The following is a 21,458-nucleotide window of genomic DNA, read 5'->3' on the forward strand; positions in this document are numbered from 1 at the left end:
TACTTCCAGCCCTGAAAAAGTTTTGCGGGAGGGTTTTAGAAATCACAGCCTTAACAGACCTGTTATTGTAAAGTGTTTTTTCCCATGAGAAGTCTGCTTTCCTCCAGTTCTTACAAACCAAACATTACCATATTGGGTTGGTGATTAAGGAGCTCAAAACAGAATTAAGCAGGCTATTCTGATTTCATTGTCTCTCTTGATTATCTTGTTGTCATATTTCGAATAGCCCCAAATGGCATGATTTAAACAGATAGACTAACAATACTTTATCTTTTCCTTCTAAAGTAACTGAAGGGCTGGGGATGTGGCTCAAGCGGTAACGCGCTCGCCTGGTATGCGTGCGGCCTGGGTTCGATCCTCAGCACCACATACCAACAAAGATGTTGTGTCCGCCGAGAACTAAAAAATAAATATTAAAAATTCTCTCTCTCCCCTCTCTCTCACTCTCTCTTTAAAAAATAAAAATAAAAATAAAGTAACTGAAACCCCCTTGGTCTAGCATGGATTCTAACATACCTCTACCTAGGCCTCCTGCAAGCCTGGAGGAGGATTCCAGAAGCAGAATCCAATAGTCCCACTCTGGAAAAATGTCGACCCTGGCTGGCTGCAGCACACTGGCCTGTGTTCAGTCACTAGAACACGCTGGGTGTTTGTTCCTCTGGCGAGGGCCTTTACACACGTGAATTCCTATTTCAGGAAGGCTTTCTTCTGCCCAGATCCCTCTTTATGTCCCCAAGCACAACCCTCCTTCACCCCCCACAGCTCAAAAGTCAGCTTCTCAAAAATACTTTTGTTCTCACCCATTCATCTTTACCAATCACACAGCCTTGTATACTTCCTTTATGACCTTATTATAATTATAATTATGTACTGTTTATTTATTATCTATCTCTCCCTTAAATTGCTTTCCATGTAGGGCTTGTCCCACAATAAGCACACAAATACTTGTCTGGATTGATCACGGAACTAGTTAAACACATGAAGACAGGATGAGATGGGCAAGGGACACTCCCAAGATGACGAGTTCTTCATGCCCAAAGGTCTAGTCTGGTCCTGGAGCACACAGCCTACACCTCTCACCTCAGCTGTGAGACAGACGTAGTAGGTTATCACTTGTCTGCTGATTCTCTAAGAAGGCTCTTTCTATGATAAAAGAACTTCCTGGACACTGGAACATCAACTGATATGGTTCCCAGGACAATACTTTCTCATGGCAAATTATTAGTGTTGAGTTATGATCTGGCATTCCACATAAGTTGCCTTGGGGGAGAAATGAAATGAAAATACCAGCACAGTATTTGATAGTTGAACATCTCTTTATAAATTTACAAACTAACATGCTGACCTTTAAAAAATGAAAAGCCTATGTACTTTTATGTTTACAGAAATTCCTCAAAACCTTAGAATTTATGGGTCATAAGTATTAGATAACAGGATATTTTGGAAATGCATCTAAAATATTTAAAAAGTATATTATACTTGACCCAGAAATTCTAGCAGTAGGAATTTATCCTGTGAAAATAATCATGAAAGAACACAAAAATCCAGCTGCAATAATGTTCACTGTAGTTTACAATAAAAAACTAGAAACTTAAATATCCAATAATATGAAGTTGACTATACAGTTTGTGGTAGTCCCTATTAAGAAACACTATAAAGCTTTTAAAATATCTTGTTGAATGGAATAATAATCAATAATATGGGACAGATACACTACATTCTACTAACAAAAAAAGTGTTTCACCTCAAAATGTTTTAACTAAAGTTTTTGCTGAGTGTGGGGTCCATGTGTAGTTTCTATCTTCTTATGTTTTTCTGTATTTTATACATTTTTCTCGAAGAGTTATATATTTCTCATATAAATACATTCTGAAAAATATTTAAAAATAAATTTTACCTAGTTACAGAAGGACAAATACTATATGATTCTATGTGTATAAAGCACCTAGTGTTATCAGACTGAGACAGAAGGTAGAATGATGGTTTCCAAGGGCTGTGAGGAGGGTAGAACAGGGAGTTATTGTTTAATGGGTATGGAGTTCCAGTTCTACAAGATGAAGAGAGTTCTAGAGATGGATGATACCACAATGTGAATGTCCTTAATGCCACTATACTAAATGGTTAAGATGGTAAATTTTGTGCTGGGTACAGTGACACATGACTGTAATCCCAGTTATTCAGAGGTAGTCAGGAGAATCACTTGAGCCCACGAGTTTGAGGCCAGCCTGGGCAACATAGCAAGACCTTGTCTCAAAAAAAAAAAAAAAAAAAAAAAAGATGGTAAATTTTATGTTATGCATATTTCACTACCTTTTGTTTGTTTGTTTTTCCCTTTTGGAGATGGGATTGCAGGTGCATGCCCTGCTATTTTACCACAGTTTCTAAAAAAACAACTAATTTTTTTAAATTCACTAAATAATAAATATATATAGGTGTCTCAGGATTTTTAAGTGACAGAGTAAAAGAAACATGACTCTGACCTTGGACCATATGGCACTGAGCAACAGAATCCATTATGCCTACCAGGGCTGGAGTATGACATGGGACCAACAGGCCTCTGCCTTGTTCCTGAACACTTGTGCTGCCTGTGGCCTTTTCTGGCTCATTGTGGTGGTCTTTTCTGGCTCACTAAGACTGAGACATGCTTTCTCATGGTCTCTCCTTCCTAGGAATGGAATTTTCTTCCTCTTTTGCCACTATGTTTCAGTCTAACTCTTCAATGAATGAACTGAGTTGGTTGCCCCAAAAGTATGACTTCTGCCAAAGCCTGGCCAGTGACTGCAGGGGACAGGTGGGCCCAGGAAAGACTTGTGGCTGCATCTTCTGTGGACCACAGGATCATGGATTAGCCATCAAAATCTTTCCACTAGTAGCTGGTGGAGTCAGAAACAAGAGAGGAAACTCATCTTAATGTCAAGGCAACGTACCTCTCTAGTGCAATGTACCTCTCTTTCTCTAGGGGAAAGCTAGATTCAGCAAGCAAACATCCTCCCCTTGTTCAACAAGATGGCACCCACACTTTCTAGATAAGAAAAAGTGGTGCCTGGTTCCTGGGGTGGGAGCTGAGAAGCCCAATGTAGACCCAAGGCCTGAGGGCTGGTCTTGGCCTGAAGATGTTTTGGTTTGGTCCACATAATGGTGGCCTGCTCACAAAATTTCAAAATTAGTTGCCAACATTTAAAAAACAAATTCTTCTGTCCCCCTTTCTTTCTTCCCCCATTCTCCAATGATAGGGTATCCCTACATTGCCCAGGCTGGTTTCAAACATGCAATCCTTCTGCCTCAGCTTCTTGAGTAGCTATGAATACAGATTCATAATACCATGTCCAGTTACTTTAAATCTTTTATTTGTTTGTTTGTTTGTTATTTTTTGGTACTGGATATCCAACCCAGAACTTTGTGCATGCTAAGCACAAGCTCTACTGATGAGCTATAATCTCTAAATATCAGAGCACTTCTACCTAGAGATTTCTTCCGGTTCTCTGCGGTGCCCTGTGGGGGGCAGGGGTGGGGATGTATAAAGCTCTCAGCCAGCCTGTGTTGATAACAACTATGTGCTGACAACTGGCTGGAGGTGAGCAGAAGCTACCCCTTTAGTGAGCTCTCTGTCCAGTTCAGCCCAGCCTAGCCTAGCCCAGCTCTGTGCCCACCTGGCTCTGCTGCTGAAGAGATGCAGCTCCACAATTGTTCTGGAAACTGCTTATGAAGACCTGATACCTGGCTCCCCAGAAATACGTGGCAACTGCAGGTCAGATTATGGTGCAAACGCTGGGGTCAATGGCTTTCCTGTCAGTCCTGTCAAGACATGTGTCTGGGCCTGGGTTTACTCCCGACCTCAATCCAGTCAGCATGCAGTGCTCTGTTCCCGGAGCACATCTCCATGCACCATCACAGTGAAACATCCTGCCACCCTCCTCGTTGAGAAAATTAAGAAGATTTTTAGTTCTCATGAGAAGGGATCAATGGTCATGGTGCTGTTAAGTTCTGTCCCCAACAGAATCAACTAGAGGCTCTAGGGAGAGGAGTCAAGCACTGAAGCAATCCAGGGTGCTTATCCTCTGACAACTGCAGCTGGAGCACAGAGGGAAGCCCCTCGCTGATCTCGCACTAGGAGGATGAGATGAAATCACTGAAAGGTCACACTTGCACAGGGGAGAGGGATATTTTCCAAGTCCTTCAGGGTTAACAGGACCAGGCAAGATAGAGCCCAGTGCTTTTCTTACCTGCTGCAGGCACGCTAACGTTATACTGAGGTAAAATAAATAGGAAGGCAGTCTTGGCTGTGACCTGCAAAACAAAGGAAAAAATGCTCCAGTTTAACTTCTTGGCCACATCAAAAGAAACAAATGGAGTCTGCTACCAGTTCCCAGAGCCTATCTCTTTTACATCTTAGACCCCAGACCTCTAGGATGAAGGGTTTTACCTAAGGCAGAGTTAGCACCAATTTTTGTTTCATTTTTCTGACATCCCTCCCAATACCTGCAGAGAAAAGAAAAAAAAAAAAAAAAAAAAAAAAACCCTTGGGCTCCAGATGGTATTGAGACTTGTATAAACTGCAGATGGAATGAAACAAGCTGCACTTGGCAGGCTTAGAGCTCACAAGAGAGGGGTACAAATCTGTCATTCATTCATTCATTCATTCATCATTTATTCATTCATTCATTCATGCATGCATGTGTGTATTAAGTTCATTCTATGCACCCAACTTTGTAGAAGATGAGGTCACAGACTTCAAGGGGCCTAGGACCCACCTGATGTTTCTCCAGTGTTGGGTTTTTGTTGTTGTTGTTGTTTTTTTTTTGGGGGGGGGTGCCTGTACATTGGACAACGACCCCAAAAGTTTTAACCTGAGCTTCAGAAACAGAGAACTCCAGCTGCTAATTTCACATCTACCTATTATGGGGTATGGGACAAAACATTACCTCCCACACTGCTGGCTTGTTTATTTCGAAAGTTACCTTCAATTTTTTGGTGGGCTGTGAAAAATGTGTGGTTGTCACCTGATTATTAATAGCTAAATCTGTACTGTGACAATTTAGCCAGCAAAGGAGAGATGACAAAATGTGGGGATTTGAAGCTTGAACTGAAGAACTGTCTGGGTTCAGATGTTGGCTCTGCTAGCCATCAGCAATTCCATACTCTGAGCTCAGCATCCTTATCAAAAGATTGGAGCTATTTGTATTCCCTTAGCTGGTCTGGAGTGAAACTCACCTTGAGCTGCTGCTGAAAGATCCCAAGATGTGCAGCCAAGGCTATGAACCATCACCTACCCTGTTCTAAGATAGGCACCAAGGCTAGGTGAGAAGGAAGTAACTTTCCCAGAGGGCCTCAGTAAGGCACTAGTGGTTTTCCTCTACATACTGAGGTCAGAAGACTGCACATGGTGTGAGGTGGGCAGGGGGCCAAAGTAGTAATGGAAATATAGAAAAGATGCTTACAGACTCCCCATGTCACTCCAACTCCGGACACACCAGTGAGAGGGGACGGTTCTTAGCCTACCCTCCTTTAAAGAGAAAAAGCATCCCCAGCCAACTAGACCTGTGGCTCTGCAGTGGGCTGTCATTCGCTTCCTACAGGAGGCGATGCATGGGGAGCCTTTCCATGCATTTGTGCTAAGGCCTTAAACATGCTCTACAAGTGTGCAGGGAAAACCCAAATGGGATCAGTCATGAGAAGGCACTCTGGAGAATAAAGCACCAAACATGCAGGTCTTCCTCAACCCCCATCCCAAAACATGATTACTTTGGTCCTTAAGGCCTTCTTCAGTCTCCCCAACATACCTTCCAGTCCAATTGTCTATATTTTCTTTAGAACAGATGTGCTTGGTTTCAGCTGAAATGTTCTACTCACTACTTCCTTTTGGGGGCTTTGGCCCCTCTCATTTTGTATTCTCCTTCTCCTATACCCCACCTCTGCTTGTAAGCGCGCGCGCGCGCACACACACACACACACACACACACACACATCACTAATCAGAATATCATCCTTCATGAACCAGCTCATGGTTTCCTCCGTAAACCTTCCCTAGATGCTCCCAGGGAATGGTCTGTCCTTCCCTGGAAGGTCAGTACCACACTCCTCTGTTATCATTTCTACATAGCTTTCATCAGGCTATCACCTCCTGGAAGATGGAGATTGTGCTTCTCATTTATCTTCGCATGTGCTCTCCAGTACCTAACCTAGATGCATAAAGTGCTCAGTAACTTCTCACTGAATAAGATGAAAAACAAAAAGCCCAATCTACTTCTCTCACCTGTAAATGTTTCCCCAGCCTCCAGTGGGAGCCATCCCCAGCACTGTCACTCAAGCTATCCCATCACACACAGCCTTCTCCTTACGACCTGCCCAGCTCCTAAACCACCCAAATCCATCTCTAGCACAAAATCCTTCCAGACCACTCTGGCACCCCTGTCTGAACTACTCATAGTGCTCATCCTTAACCCAACCATCTTTATTTCTGTGTTATCTGCCATTAACTCCTTCAGGGTTAAATTCTGTCTTCACAGACTGAAATCCCTGTGAGGAAAGATCAGAGGAGGCAGAAGAAATGGGAAAAAGAAGTAGAGAAGAGAAAGGCAGGCAGGCAGAAAATATTAACCAAACACTCTATCTTGCCCCAGCACATATCTCTCACTTGGTTCATTCAGAAAATGTTCTCATCTTCTTAATCTGTGGGGTGGAAGGACTTCCTTAGGGAAATGCTTCTCCTCCTTGTGTGTGGGCAAAGGGTACATGTGGGGTTACTTCTGGTGCCTACCTTCTTCCTGAGAGAATGAAAGAGATAGATCCTCTGCCCAAAACAGGAGCCCAGCCAGCAGGACGCAGTCTCTTGAGCTGTAGATCTCCTAGGCCGGACTGGAAGAAGTGCCAGACAGTGCTACAAACCCACAGAGTCTGCTACTTTGGTTCCTGCAGTCCTGGCCCTGAAGTACTCATGGGTCATCAGCCTCCTGAGGTTGGTTGGTGTCCATTTCTAAGAAATATTATTATTTAATGTGTATAGCACTAGTGTTCAACTTTGGCTACAATTATAATCCTGGAGAAGCTTTAAAAATCTCTATGCCTGGACCACACCCCAGCCAATTAAATCAGACCCTCAAGGGCATCAGCATTTTGTCCAGCTGTCCAGAACATTCCAACTGGTGGCCAAGTCTAAGAACCATTACACTTACTTTTTTTTTAAAGGAAGACAGAACTTGGAAGTGAGCTTCACATATATTCTTTCTCTAGTCCTGTATATACAGTCAATTCTCATTATTCACGATAGTTATGTTCTATGAAGTCACTGTGAACATGGAATCAGTGAATACTAAAACACTGCACCTAGAAGTAGGGTCCGAAAAGCCTCTGTACACTTTTTTACCAGCAGATAAATATATAATCTTGTTTTTTGTGTGTGTACTTCCATTTAAAATTCCTTACTTAATATATAGGGTCAATTCTTTAACATTGAAATTATGGCCAAGAGCACTATATCTCATGCCTGAATCAAGTTTATTTAACACACACATTTTCTCCATAAGGCACAGCACAGCCATCTTGTGCTTTGGCACACGAGACAGCACTCCAACACGTCATTTGGGGACCATTTTATAACACTGAAATACCAACAAGAACACAAAAAATGCAAAAAGAAAAAAAAAGTGGCACTAAATCAACTGCAAAAAGGACACTTGTTCACAGTATGTGAGCTGGAACAAGAAGGCAGAGCACGGCCTCATTTCGTCTCAGCTGGGAACATGCATGTTGGGCAACCTGAAGTTTCTGCCCCACTGTGTACATCTGTGAATGACCACATGAAAGCCAAATATTAGTTCTGGGGTCATACATAAATTTTGACAAGTAAGTGAATTTGCAAAAACAAAAATCCACAAATAATGAGGATCAAATATTTGAGGGCAAACATGAAGGTCAGCTCCACAAGGTCCAAGATCTTTTGAACAGCTTTATTACGGTATAATTTATATACCATGAAATCCTGTCATTTCAAGTGACAACTCTAAAGGATTTGTCTTCATTTTTAAACTGTCTCTCCCTTCATGGGAATACAAACTCAAGGAGAGGAGCTCAACTGCCTTGATGATGATCCTCAATGTACAGCCGCAAAAGGTATGGAGGACACAGTTACACTAAGTAATAAATGCTTAATATCTGGTCACAGTAATCAAGCAAAAGAGCCAGAGCTCTGCTCAGCTACCTGATCTGCAACCTGCTACCTGCTCATGCTTATATTCCTGTGCACGTTTCCCCTCCCTAGGTCTCTCCCAGTACTGAGCATGTAGTAGGTATCTCATAAATACCCATTTGATGAACTCATCCTGCAAGCAGCTGTGATATTTGGTAACCATAGATGAATGGTTAACATATGTTTTCTGAACATGATTCTAAGAGAGCAGGATTTAGGATCCTGAATTAAGGCAAAAATACTAGATCTAACATTTTTCCTTCCTTGGAAGTGGTAGCAGAAACCAATTCTAAAACATGCATCTTTCTTTGTAAGTAGCTATGCTTGCTGCCACTTTACCTTATCTGAGCCAAATGGCATCAGTTTTCCTGTTTTATGGATGAAGAAACTAACCCTGGGGCACAGACAGGCAAATTTGTTTCCTAAGACCTCACAACTACACAAACAGGAAAGGTAATAGTCAACTCAGTTTTACAAACTTACTCCAAAATCAAGCTTAGCAAACCCACAATATGTCAAATAATAGAATGGTAACATAAAAAGGAAGCCAGAAGGGGGCGGTGAGAAGTAGTGGGGAGAGAAAGAGAAAGAGGAGGAAAAAGAAGGTACATTAGTCAAAAAGAGCAATCCTACTTGTCCAGCATGAAAAACACTCTCTGCTTTCAAAGGCCCCTTGGAACCCCAAATCTTCATTCCCTAACCCTCTCCTGACCTCAGACCAGGTACCAAATGATTAACAAGCCCCTCTCTGCAAGCACTGGCTGGGTTCATGTAGCACAGAGGGCGGAGAAACAGGGCCTATTAAAAATGTCATTCCAATTATTTCTCATCCCTCTAAGGCTGTTTATAGGAAACATTATTGAGTTTAATAGCATTTTAAATGCCAAGCTCAGTGGGCGAAAGGTTAAAAGTGACAACATGCTAATACATTAATGCAAAGAAGAACACTAAATTACATGGGAGGGGCCACCTCTCTCTCTCTGTCTCTCATACACACACACACAGAGAAAGAGAGAGAGAGAGAGAGAGAGAGAGAGAGAGAGAGAGAGAGAGAAAGTTTCATTAAAATTTTAACTCAATCAGGGCATCAAACACAAAGTCAGGGATGTTGCATGTGCCTGTCTAGTCCTAATAATCCTAAAACTCTTCCATTTGCCATGTTCCATTAGGGGCACATGAACTTGAGCCCTTGGTTGCAACTAGACTAAAGTTCTGGTTACATTTCTGCTTTCTGCTAAGTGTGCTGGACTTGAATTCTACACAGTCTGCTGTGGGTCATCTTGGGCAAGGTATTTAACCCGTTTCCTTGTACAAGAGTTAAAGTTATGAAGGGCTCACTCAGTACGGGCATGGTCCTAAGGACTTCACACAAATCATCATATGCAATTCAACAACCTTATAAGGTATACTAACAATAACCCATTTTATAAAGTATGGAAACGATAAGGCGAAAGGATGTGGTTTTCTTAAAAGATCCTGCCTATACCCAGCTCCAAAAAGCTATTATTTTCTGATTCCACTTCTATGCCAAAAACAGCCTCACACCAATAAACTTCCTGAGAGGTCTTTCTACAAGTTTAAAATGTATTGCTGCTTCCCCACCGTGTGAAGATGAGGTCTGAGTATCATCTCTGTCTGACAGGCAGGAAAATGAAGCCTGCAGGGTTAACCACTGGCTGCCAGCCACGGGTACACAGAGGCTTCCAAGTGCCTGAGTCCATTCTCCTTTCACTGCAAGTTGATAGCTGAGCACCAAAGATAAAAGAGAAGAATTCAATAAAAGCAGTCTCATTGCTTCCCTGGAGGTATTCAACCCTTCAGGTTTATTTTGTTTTTCTCTCGGCAGACACATCTGTTCACTGGCACTGGGAAGGGGCTGCATGTGTAGATCAGGCCAGGATGGAGTATCTATTACAGAAGCAGCTCTGCTCTGAACTGCTGGTGGAGGTCCCAAGGATGCCAACCATGCCCACCTGGCGCATGGGTCCCTCCACTGACAGTGAGGACACTCATTTCTCCTCCTTGAAAGCATAAAGTCAAGTAAATTGTCCAGCTGAGGCTGGAAAATTTCCCCTCTCCCCCAGCTCAGCCTTGTTTTCAGGAAGCCAAATCATCTCCACTCAGGCTTTCCCAAAATTGATTTTGCATCTTTCTGCTGAGGCACTGGATAGGAAAATTTCAGTCAGACAGGAAAACATTGGAAAGTTACACCCAATTGGTAAGAAAGAGTGGGGTTGTTTTGTTTTGCTATGTTTTAAATAAAAGAATCTTCTAGTCTTTCATTCCTGGAGTGTTGGTTTCCTAAACTTCTTGCTTCCCAAGATCTTGGTGGGACTGCTCATCACCATAGCTTCTTGTATGTGAGGAGACACAAGTAGGCAGGTCTGTAGCGTACTGCTGCTCAGTGACAGCTGAGACAAAGATGCATTTCACTCCGGCTTTCTGAAAACCCCTATTTTGGATGACCAGAGGCTGGCTGACAGGAAGAACTGAGTGCCTAAAACACAGAGAGCAGAGCTCTGACAGTACCTTTCTGTGTGGCTGTTAGCAAAGCCTGGAGATTCTGGTTTCCTCACCTAAACTGCCTTTCCATGAGAAATGAGCAACCGTAAACAAACATACAGGCCACAGAGTCTCCACGATCCTGTGATCACCATGCTGAACAGACTCACTACTGACAGTCACAATCACAGTCAGATCAGATTTTAAAATGGCAATGTATTTATATGAGAAAAACCTGTCACTGGAATAGCCAAGCCATGCTTATAAAATCACATTATTTGCTTTATTACAGTCATCAGTTCAAGTCTAAACTTTATGCTGGGATAAAGAGGAATTAAGAAAGGGGAACATGAAGAATCATAAACATCTTTGAAGTTGGGGTTTAAAATACACACACACACACACACACACACACATATATATGGCTCAAACTTGCCATTTTATACACCCCAATTTGGGAAGTTAGTCAAGTACCAAAAAAAAACAGAGGTAGCCTAGGGACAGCTCTTCCGGCTTCCTTTATATCCACAACTTAGAAATTTAAGATTGCATATTTATGCAACCTGTACTTGCAGGTTGAACTTGACCCACTTGTCTACAAATATTTTATATATTTATATGAAATATATGCATATGTGTGAATTTGCATTCCCTCTACTAAATCCTACATACCTCTACACACACACACACACACACACACACACACCCTCATCCCTCTAAAAAAGGGCCCTGGATAGATATAAACTCATTACTTGTTTATACGCATCACTCTCCTCACAGCCTTCTCCAATAGCTTTTCTCCTTCTTTTGCTAGCACAGTATATTCATAAACTATTCCTTATGGAAGTTAAAAACTAAACAAAAATTTTTAAAATTCATGCAAAATGATTTTTAAGACTATTAATGTGGGGCTGGGGTTGTGGCTCAGTGGTAGAGCACTCACCTAACACTTGTGAGGCACTGGGTTCGATCCTCGGTACCACATAAAAAAATAAGTGGATAAAATAAAAGTATTGTGTCTGTCCATAACTTAAAAGAAAAAATTAAATTGATGTGGTCTAAAACATTTCTCCTGCATTACATGGCAGAGTTCAGATTACTGGTTATATGTGGATATTAGAAAAACACACATTGGTCAGAAAAAATATTTTTACTTTTGGCCGAAAGACATCTGATAAGATCCATTATCATCTTTAAATTGAATTAAAACTTGAGGGACTGGGGATGTGGCTCAAGTGGTAGCGTGCTCACCTGGCATGCATGAGGTACTGGGTTCTATCCTTAGCAGCACATAAAAATAAAATATTGTGTCCACCTAAAACTAAAAAATAAATTTAAAAATTTTAAAAGAGAATGAATTAAAACCTGACACAGGAAAAAAAAGGGTTTTGAAGTATAGAATTTTAGGTTGTGACTTTTTTTGAGTTAAGATTAGATAACATTTTAGACTTGACTGCAGGTAAGAACCACCTTACCAATATATCACAATGGGGTTTTATTTTTTTTTATTGATTGTTCAAAACATTACAGAGCTCATGATATATCGTCTTTCATACATTAGACTCAATTGGGTTTTGAACTCCCATTTTTACCCCCAGATACAGATTGCAGAATCACAACTGTTACATACTCACAATATTACATAATGGCATATTAGTGACTGTTGTATTCTGCTTCCTTTCCTATTCCCTACTATCCCCCCTCCCCTCCCCTCCCCTCCCATCTTCCCTCTCTACCTCCTCTGCTGTTGTTCAATTCTCTCCCCTTCCCCCCCCCTCCCCCTTGCCCCTCATAACCTCTTATAATTTTGTGTATCATTGAAGGTCTCCTACCATTTCCATATGCTTTCCCTTTTCTCTCCCTTTCTCTCCCCCCATTCGTCTTTGTTTACTATTAGTCTTTTCCTCATGTTCTTCCTTCCTGTTCTGTTCTTAGTTGCTCTATGTATATCAAAGAAGACATTTGGCATTTGTTTCTTAGGGCTTGGCTAGCTTCACTTAGCATAATCTGCTCTAATGCCATACATTTTCCTGAAAATTCTATGATTTTGTCATTTCTTAGTGCTGCATAATACTCCATTGTATATAGATGCCACATTTTTTTTATCCATTCATCTATTGAAGGGCATCTAGGTTGGTTCCACAGTCTAGCTATTGTGAATTGTGCCGCTATAATCATTGATGTGGCCGTATCCCTATAGTGTGCTCTTTTAAGGTCCTCAGGGAATAGTCCGAGAAGGGCGATAGCTGGGTCAAATGGTGGATCCATTCCCAGCTTACCCAGGAATCTCCATACTGCTTTGCAAATTGGCCTCACCATTTTGCAGTCCCACCAACAGTGTACAAGTGTACCCTTTTCCCCACATCCCCGCCAACACTTATTGTTGTTTGACTTCATAATGGCTGCCAATCTTACTGGAGTGAGATGGTATCTTAGGGTGGTTTTGATTTGCATTTCTCTGATTGCTAGAGATGGTGAGCATTTTTTCATGTACTTGTTGATTGATTGTATGTCCTCCTCTGAGAAGTGTCTGTTCAGGTCCTTGGCCCATTTGTTGATTGGGTTGTTTGTTATCTTATTGTTTAATTTTTTGAGTTCTTTGTACATTCTGGATATTAGGGCTCTATCTGAGGTGTAAGGGGTAAAAATTTGTTCCCATGATGTAGGCTCCCTATTTACCTCTTTTATTGTTTCTCTTGCTGAGAAAAAAACTTTTTAGTTTAAGTAAGTCCCATTTGTTTATTCTTGTTATTAACTCTTGGGCTATGGGCGTCCTATTAAGGAATTTGGAGCCTGACCCCACTATATGTAGATCGAAGCCAACTTTTTCTTCTATCTGACGCACCGTCTCTGATTTGATATCTAGCTCCTTGATCCATTTTGAGTTAACTTTTGTGGATGGCGAGAGAAAGGGATTCAATTTCATTTTGTTGCATATGGATTTCCAATTTTCCCAGCACCATTTGTTGAAGATGCTATCCTTCCTCCATTGCATGCTTTTAGCTCCTTTATCAAATATAAGATAGTTGTAACTTTGTGGATTAGTCTCTGTGTCCTCTATTCTGTACCATTGGTCCACCTGCCTGTTTTGGTACCAGTACCATGTTGTTTTTGTTACTATTGCTTTGTAGTACAGTTTGAACTCTGGTATCGCTATACCTCCAGATTCACTCTTCCTGCTTAGAATTGCTTTTGCTATTCTGGGTCTTTTGTCTTTCCATATGAATTTCATGATTGCTTTATCTATTTCAACAAGAAATGCCGTTGGGATTTTGATTGGCATCTCATTAAACCTGTAGAGAACTTTGGGTAATATCGCCATTTTGATGATGTTAGTTCTGCCTATCCATGAACAGGGTACATTTTTCCATCTTCTGAGATCTTCTTCTATCTCTCTCTTTAGGGTTCTGTAGTTTTCATTGTATACATCTTTCACCTCTTTTGTTAGGTTGATTCCCAAGTATCTTATTTTCTTTGAGGATATTGTGAATGGAGTAGTTGTCCTTATTTCCATTTCAGAGGTTTTGTTGCTGATATACAGGAATGCCTTTGATTTATGCGTGTTGATTTTATAACCTGCTACTTTGCTGAATTCATTTATTAACTCTAGCAGCTTCTTTGTAGACCCTTTTGGGTCTGTTAGGTATATTATCATGTCATCCGCAAATAGCGATAATTTAATTTCTTCTTTTCCTATTTTTATGTCTTTAATTTCTTTTGTCTGTCTAATTGCTCTGGCTAGTACTTCGAGAACTAAATTGAATAGAAGTGGTGATCTGTCTTGTTCCAGATTTTAGAGGGAATGCCTTCAGTTTTTCTCCGTTTAGGATGATGCTAGCCTGAGGTTTAGCATATATAGCTTTTACAATGTTGAGGTAAGTTCCTGTTATCCCTAGTTTTTCTAGTGTTTTGAACATAAAGGGATGCTGTATTTTGTCAAATGCTTTTTCTGCATCTATTGAGATGATCATATGGTTCTTGTCTTTAAGTCTGTGGATGTGGTGAATAGAATTTATTGATTTCCATATATTGAACCAGCCTTGCATCCCAGGGATGAATCCTACTTGATCATGGTGCACAAGTTTTTTGATATGTTTTTGTATTCGATTCGCCAGAATTTTATTGAGAATTTTTGCATCCAAGTTCATTAGAGATATTGGTCTATAGTTTTCTTTCTTTGAAGTGTCTTTGTCTGGTTTTGGGATCAGAGTGATGTTGGCCTCATAGAATGAATTTGGAAGAGCTCCTTCTTTTTCTATTTCTTGAAATAGCTTGAAAAGTATTGGTATTAATTCTTCTTTGAAGGTTTTGTAGAACTCCGCTGTATACCCATCCGGTCCAGGGCTTTTCTTGGTTGGTAGTCTTTTGATGGCTTCTTCTAATTCTTCCTTTGTTATTGGTCTGTTTAAATTGTGTGTGTCTTCCTGTCTCAATCTGGGCAGATCATATGCCTTAAGAAATTTATTGATATCTTCACTATCTTCTATTTTATTGGAATATAGGGTTTCAAAATACTTTCTAATTATCTTCTGTATTTCTGTAGTGTCTGTTGTGATATTGCCTTTTTCATCCCGTATGTTGGTAATTTGAGTTCTTTGAAGCCACTTTAGCTCCATAAGGCAGGAAGTGACACAAAAAGGGGTAATTCTAATCATTACAGATAAGTTGGTGACAGTCAGTCAATCACAAATCATAAGCAAGCATTAGCACACGAGCATTATAACTAGGTGCCAGGGAGAATCATCCCCTAGGAACTTCTGGCATTTCCTGGTGTTTGGGGAAATAAAAGGATTATTCAGGGCTCCTCAGACCTGGCAAAGCTAGGGCAGGCAGGCCCAGGTGTATCTGCCTCCAGTTGTTTATTTGCACTTTGAGAAGGGGTGAGAGGGCAGAGGGTGATCTACTGTGATCATTATCAATGATTCTCTACCATTTGGAAAGTTTCCAGCTTAGAACATCAGCATGTCAATCCCTGCATTCACCTGAAGAGCCAGGCTTGTGTTTTAGAGCTTGGTAGAAAAATGAACCTTGAATTCACAGGGATGGAGCAAAATGAAGGTATCTCCAGGGTCATAAACCACCCTGTCCACAGGGCTCACTCTCACAGGAAGCCTTGGGATTCTTCTAGGTGAAGGTCACACGAGGAGGTTGTTCACCTTCACCCATGTTTGAACTGAGCAAAGAACTGGGGCTGGAAGGTGAATATAAGTTTTTTCAATGTTAGATGGGTGCTCTCTGCTCCCAGTTCCCAGACATCCCTCCTCCACAGAGGGAGCTGGTGAAATGATGGGTTCATGGGCCATTCCAGCAGCATTAGAAGACACCGGGGCAGGCTGGAGACTCTGCTCTGTGCGCTGTAGTCACACTTTCTTTGTGACTACAGAGCATATTGTTCCGATGGGAGACCATCAGAGCAGCCTGGACTGGTGTGAGTTCTTTGGCTTGAGTAGACAAGGACCACTGGCATGAGGGCACAACTTAAAGGTAATGGTTTCAGTCAGGTGACTTAAACCAAGACCAAAAAGATTAACTAAAAATTTCCAGCATTCAAACATACCTGTTGCTCAGCAAATATTATACCCAAGGGGGATATGCAGAATCACCTTGAAAGTGAAGGGAGATGACAACACAGAGTGCCAGTTTTCCAGGAAGACTGCTTCAGAGGAACAGGAAATACAAATCTAACACCAAAGGCCTGACCTCAGGTAAACACTACCCACACTTTGTCACAAACCAGTCAGCCTACACCCCTAAAGTGAAAAACAAAGTCTGGGCAAATGTCAATATTTAGATTAAATGATTAAATGCCATACTGTAGGATCTCTCTCTCTCTCTCTCTCTCTCTCTCTCTCTCTCTCTCTCTCTCACACACACACAGTTACATACATTATATGAAATCTCATTATATTAACTTGAAAGAGACGTTCTAAATAATATCTAAAAAGAATTGGTGCTTTTTCACAGCCTGGCAGGGCCAGTCTCTATCCATGCTCAGCATCCTACCATCTCACTGTGACCTCACACAGGAGGAAGGAAGCTCAGGAAGAAAACCAAACATCAGAGGGAGAGTGTGCACCTGCCTGAGCTTATAGCTGGTGCCTCAGAGGCGTCAGGCCCTCTTACCCAAGTCTCAGTGTGCAAAAGCCCTTTGCTGATGATTCCAGTCTTAGAACCAGATTCTCTTCCTTTTTTTCTTCCAACCACTTCTATTCCCTGCCACCACTGCACCCACACCCTGGGGCAGCAACCAAAGCCCTGGTCATGTACAGGGCAGACTGAAGAACTATGGCTGGGTATAGTTTCTGCCATCTCCCCACAACCAGACATTGAGCAAGGCAGCAGACCCATCTACCCAAAATATCACAGGCCCTTTTCGACAGTTCTCTGTGGCTTCCTGTTGCCAGGAGAAAATCAGGACCACTGTGTGGCATTCTAGGACTTCATAGGGAGCCCCACCTCCCCTTCCAAGCTTTGTTCCCCTAACTCCCGGACACAGGAATGCTGGTCCCCTCACTCCAAACTCTAGCCAGCCAAGATTTGCACCCCAGTTAGACAAATCAGTATGCAAAAGACCATTCACAACCTGCTATGATTTGGGTATAATTTGAATGTTCCCCAAGGGCCCATGTGTCACAGACTTAGTCCTCAGGTGACGTATTGCAAGATGATGGAACTTTTAGGAGGTGGGGTCTGGTGGGAGGTCCTTAGGCCACTCAGGAAGTGACCTTGAATGGATCTCTTCCCCTGTCTGTGCTTCCTGCCTCAACATGTGAGCTCTCCCTCTGCTACTCCCACCACAACACACTATCCTCACTAGAAAGCCAAACCTATAGGCCTGCCCAGTCTTGAACTTGAACCTCCAGAACTATGAGCAAAAATAAACCTCTTTACTTCCTAAGTAGCCTGTGCCAGACATCTCATTATAGTCACATAAAGCTAATACACAACCCATCAAAGTCACTACTAAAGGCTTTGTCCCTGGGTGATGATGTCAGGAGGTGGGGCCTTGTAGGAGGTCCTTAGGTCACTGGAAGTATGCCCTCAAAGGGGCTAGGGGGACCCCAGCCACTTCCTCTCCCTTTTGCTCCCTGGCTCCTAATGAGGTGGGAAGTTTTGCTCTGCCACACGTTCCTGCCATAATCTGCTGCCTTGTCACAGACCCAAAGTAAAGGATCCATTTGATCATGACTGGAACCTCCTCAATTGTGTGCCAAAATAAATCTTTTCTCTTTATATTTTGTTATAGAGATAGGAAGCTGACTGATACAATCATCCTTATGAGGGAGCATGTTCAGGGGTTCAGGAGACCAGCAGAAGGGCTCTGACTGATAAGGTTCTGAGGCCACGCCATGCTCCTATGAAACCTTCGCCAATGAGGTTCTGACTGGCCTGGATCTTGAAGAGATGAACAGGCAAAAAGGAGACAGGAGAGGCGCTATGGCAGAGGGAATGACATGCACAGCAGTAGGGAAGGAGGAGAAATATGACTCCTGGGGAAAATGATGGTTTGTGTATGGAAGATGATGTGGCTGTAGGCTGGCAGGAGCCAGGTTCCATAAAGGGCATTATATGGCAGGTATGCAAATTGGACCCATTCTACAGGGGGAGGTGCCTCTTAGGATTTTTAAGCATTTTTGACACAGTGCAATTTCCACTGCAGAGATTGCATCTTGCCATGGTATAGAGAACAGGCCAGAGAATGGCAGAAAAGACGGACCACACAGAAAACAGTCAGGAGGTCAACACAAGTAGCAAGAAGGGATAACACAGGCCTACACTAAGGTCAACAGCAACAGACACAGGATGGTATCCAGTGATTTTCAGAAGAGTCGATTGCATATGACATTAAGGTGAGGAGTGGTCAAGACTGGTGCTCAGGCACTGTACAGAACAGATACATGTGTGTAATTTAATGACATTCTCAGGCATCCTTGATGGCTGGGGTGGCAGAACAGAGAAGGTGCAGACAGAGAGGCCAGAGGAATACAGAGGAAGGAGGCCCAGTAGCCAGGAGAGGACAAAATTCTGAGGAGTCTGCTCAGTTCAGCCAGCAGCTCCAGGGAGTTTGGATCAACCCAGGATGGCAGTGGGGACTATGTGAGGGCAGGAATCATTATTGTGTCCACTGGTGGGTCCCAAGAGCAGAACAGTACTCAGCATACAGTGAGGCCTCAATAAGTATGTGGGAATAAAGGAATGCATGAAGTGTCCATTAGATTTGGGAACCAGAAGATCATCAGTAACTTGCTGAGTGAATGCTGCAAACAGGAGCAGGCAGAAGCTGGCGCACATGAGGAGATGGGACAGAGTGTGAATTGCTTGTTCGAACAGACAGCTTGACGACTAAAGAAAGCAAGAGACAGGGAGCTAGAGGTGGGGTGGAAGAAGTCTGAGCCTGTGTGAGGAAGGAGAAAGAGGAAAGGTGAGGGGACCGCAGGGAAGTTTCCCTGAATCGCATCAAGGCCAGGGGTATTTCTTTAGGAAAAGAGATGCAGAACCGCAGGGAAAGAAAGGGTGTCCAAGGGGGAACACTGGCCCTCAGCAGCTCCCTGTCTCTCCCTGCCCCAGATCCCAAGACTCCTGGCCTCCTCTACAGTTCTGACACTTATCTGGATACATATACTACATATATGCTCAATAAACACCCCTTGAATCGATGTAATTCAGAGGATATCGTGCAAAACAGGATGTTGAAGAGGAATATGACAACTTACAGGAAGAGGAAAAAAACAGAAACAAAACAATCATCCCTAATCAAATTCACAGAAGCCTGGGGAAATCCTCCACCATCTAGTCAATGAACTCTTCAGAACCAATGCTACACTGCCACTCTCAGCAGCTGTGACTTCATTTCATTCTGTCTTAAGAGGGAGGGCCACATGGATGGATTTACAAGAGCTGGCTGCTCTGCAGGTTCCTGGGAGGAGAGATGCTAGGGGACCTGAGGGCCAGAGGTGCATGAACTGCTTCAGCTTCCTAACAGTCTAGGAGCCTTTACTGCCTCTTGGCCAGACTGATTGGTTTGGAATTGTAACCCACACGCACACAGATAAGCTCCTGGCCACCAGCCAGGGTCCATGCTCTAGGGCAGGCCACAGCTGCCACCACAGCCACAGGACAATTCCAAACTTCCTCCTGGATCACACAGTAGCCACACAGGGTTTTCCAAACAGAGAGGTCAAGGAAAGCATCAGAGTTGTGTGTGTGAGCACACGTGCACATGTGCACGCAAAGCAAGCCGAAAGACACTTTCACAGCAAAAAACACATCTTTATTAGTGCTGTCTCTAGCAAAATGAAAAAAACTAAATTGATCCTTCAATAACAAACTATGCATTAAGCATAGGCTCTGGGAGAAGCACAAAGCTACAGGCAATAAGAAAATAACAAGACCTACTTTCTTCCTTCAAAGGCTCAAAGACCCAAAGTAGGAGCTATTCTATCAATCTAGTCTTATTGTTGAAAATGGTCAGACCAACTATATCTATTTGAACATTTACTGTAAGCCAGGCAAGGCTAAGGCACTTTATCTAATTACCACAAATAATAATCCTCCACACCCCTGAAAGGATCAATAATGCATCTAATGTGTGAGATCTTATGAAATGCCAGGTCCCAATGCTAAACACCAAGCAGGGATTACCTCATCTAACCTCCACCTGTATAAGGAATGACCACATTGCTACCTACAGGTCTCCTAGCACATGCCAGGAACTGCTCTGAACACTTACAGAAATGATCTCATTTGATCCTTCCAGATCCTAATGTACAAAAAAAGTGAGTCTCAGAGAGCTCAAGAAACATGGCTGAAAGCACACAGCTAATAAGACCCAGAAGTGGAACTGGAACCCAAGATACATCTGACTGTGACATTTAGACTCTTAATCACCATGCTATGTGAACGATGTGCCCCAAATCTAATGACAAAAATGAGACTTTGATGAAGTTAGTTTTAAGACTAGAAAAGATGTCACAGTTCAGAACAGGAATGTGAGAGACTGTGGAGACTCTCCCTTAAGAGCCCAGACTATGTGTTCCTTTATCTTTGTATCCTCACTGTTCTAGGCACAAAAGAGGGACTCAATGAATATCCACTAGTGCTCCGGGTTTGCAGGGGAAATTTGGATCTCCTCTGGAAGACTTCTAGGAGGAGGTGAGCTGATCCAGAAAGATGGACAGAGAGTGAATTAGTGGCTGGGCATGGTGGAGAGGAAGCACTGGAGGAAGCCCAGAAATGGGACAGTTCAGCTTAACTTAGTCGTAGTAGTTTTGGGGACTCTCCACTATGTGGTCCAACTTTACATCTTGCTGTCTACATGTGTCCCACACAAGCTAGTCTAAAATGGAACAAAGAAAGGAAGTGTGGCCCTCTGGCCCCTAAAGCTTTTATCTATGCATTCATTTATTCTTTCCTTCTTCAAAAAGCTGCTGGGCCCCAGAGTGGATTGGTTTTGTCTTCTGAACTCATCAGTGGGGACATCATCCATTCAAGCACCTTGTGCTTTTCAAGATTGGCTTCCCCAAATAATGCAAGCCACAATAAAGAAATGAGCACCTCCCTCAAGTAAATTTTGTAACAAAATTTCAAATTCTTTCTTTCTCCCCATAAAGTCCTAAAAACTGTCCCATAATTTATCAATTAAATTTATTCAATTACCTAATGGACAAGTGAGTCTGAGCTCTTCCATGTGAAACCATCAAGGGAGCAATTTTTTGTTAGACACAGATATTCAAAGACTACTGGTAATCGAAAATGGTGACTTGCAATCCTC

General features: G+C 42.4%; 1 protein-coding gene across 2 annotated transcripts in view; it reads right to left on the reverse strand.

Annotated features, from left to right (window-relative positions):
• TRAM2 (translocation associated membrane protein 2) overlaps positions 1-21,458 on the reverse strand; it is an 80,416-nt gene that overhangs the window by 31,894 nt on the left and 27,064 nt on the right. For both annotated transcript variants that reach the window (XR_014022258.1, XM_081296105.1), the window contains exon 2: positions 4,224-4,287. Coding sequence is in view for 1 of the 2 variants with exons in the window: in XM_081296105.1 (XP_081152231.1) it covers positions 4,224-4,287 (64 nt within the window). In the remaining variant the exon portion in view is untranslated. The remainder of the gene's footprint in view (positions 1-4,223; positions 4,288-21,458) is intronic.

Source organism: Spermophilus citellus, assembly GCF_964194105.1.
Source record: "Spermophilus citellus genome assembly, chromosome: 5".
Classification (NCBI taxonomy): Eukaryota; Metazoa; Chordata; class Mammalia; order Rodentia; family Sciuridae; genus Spermophilus; species Spermophilus citellus.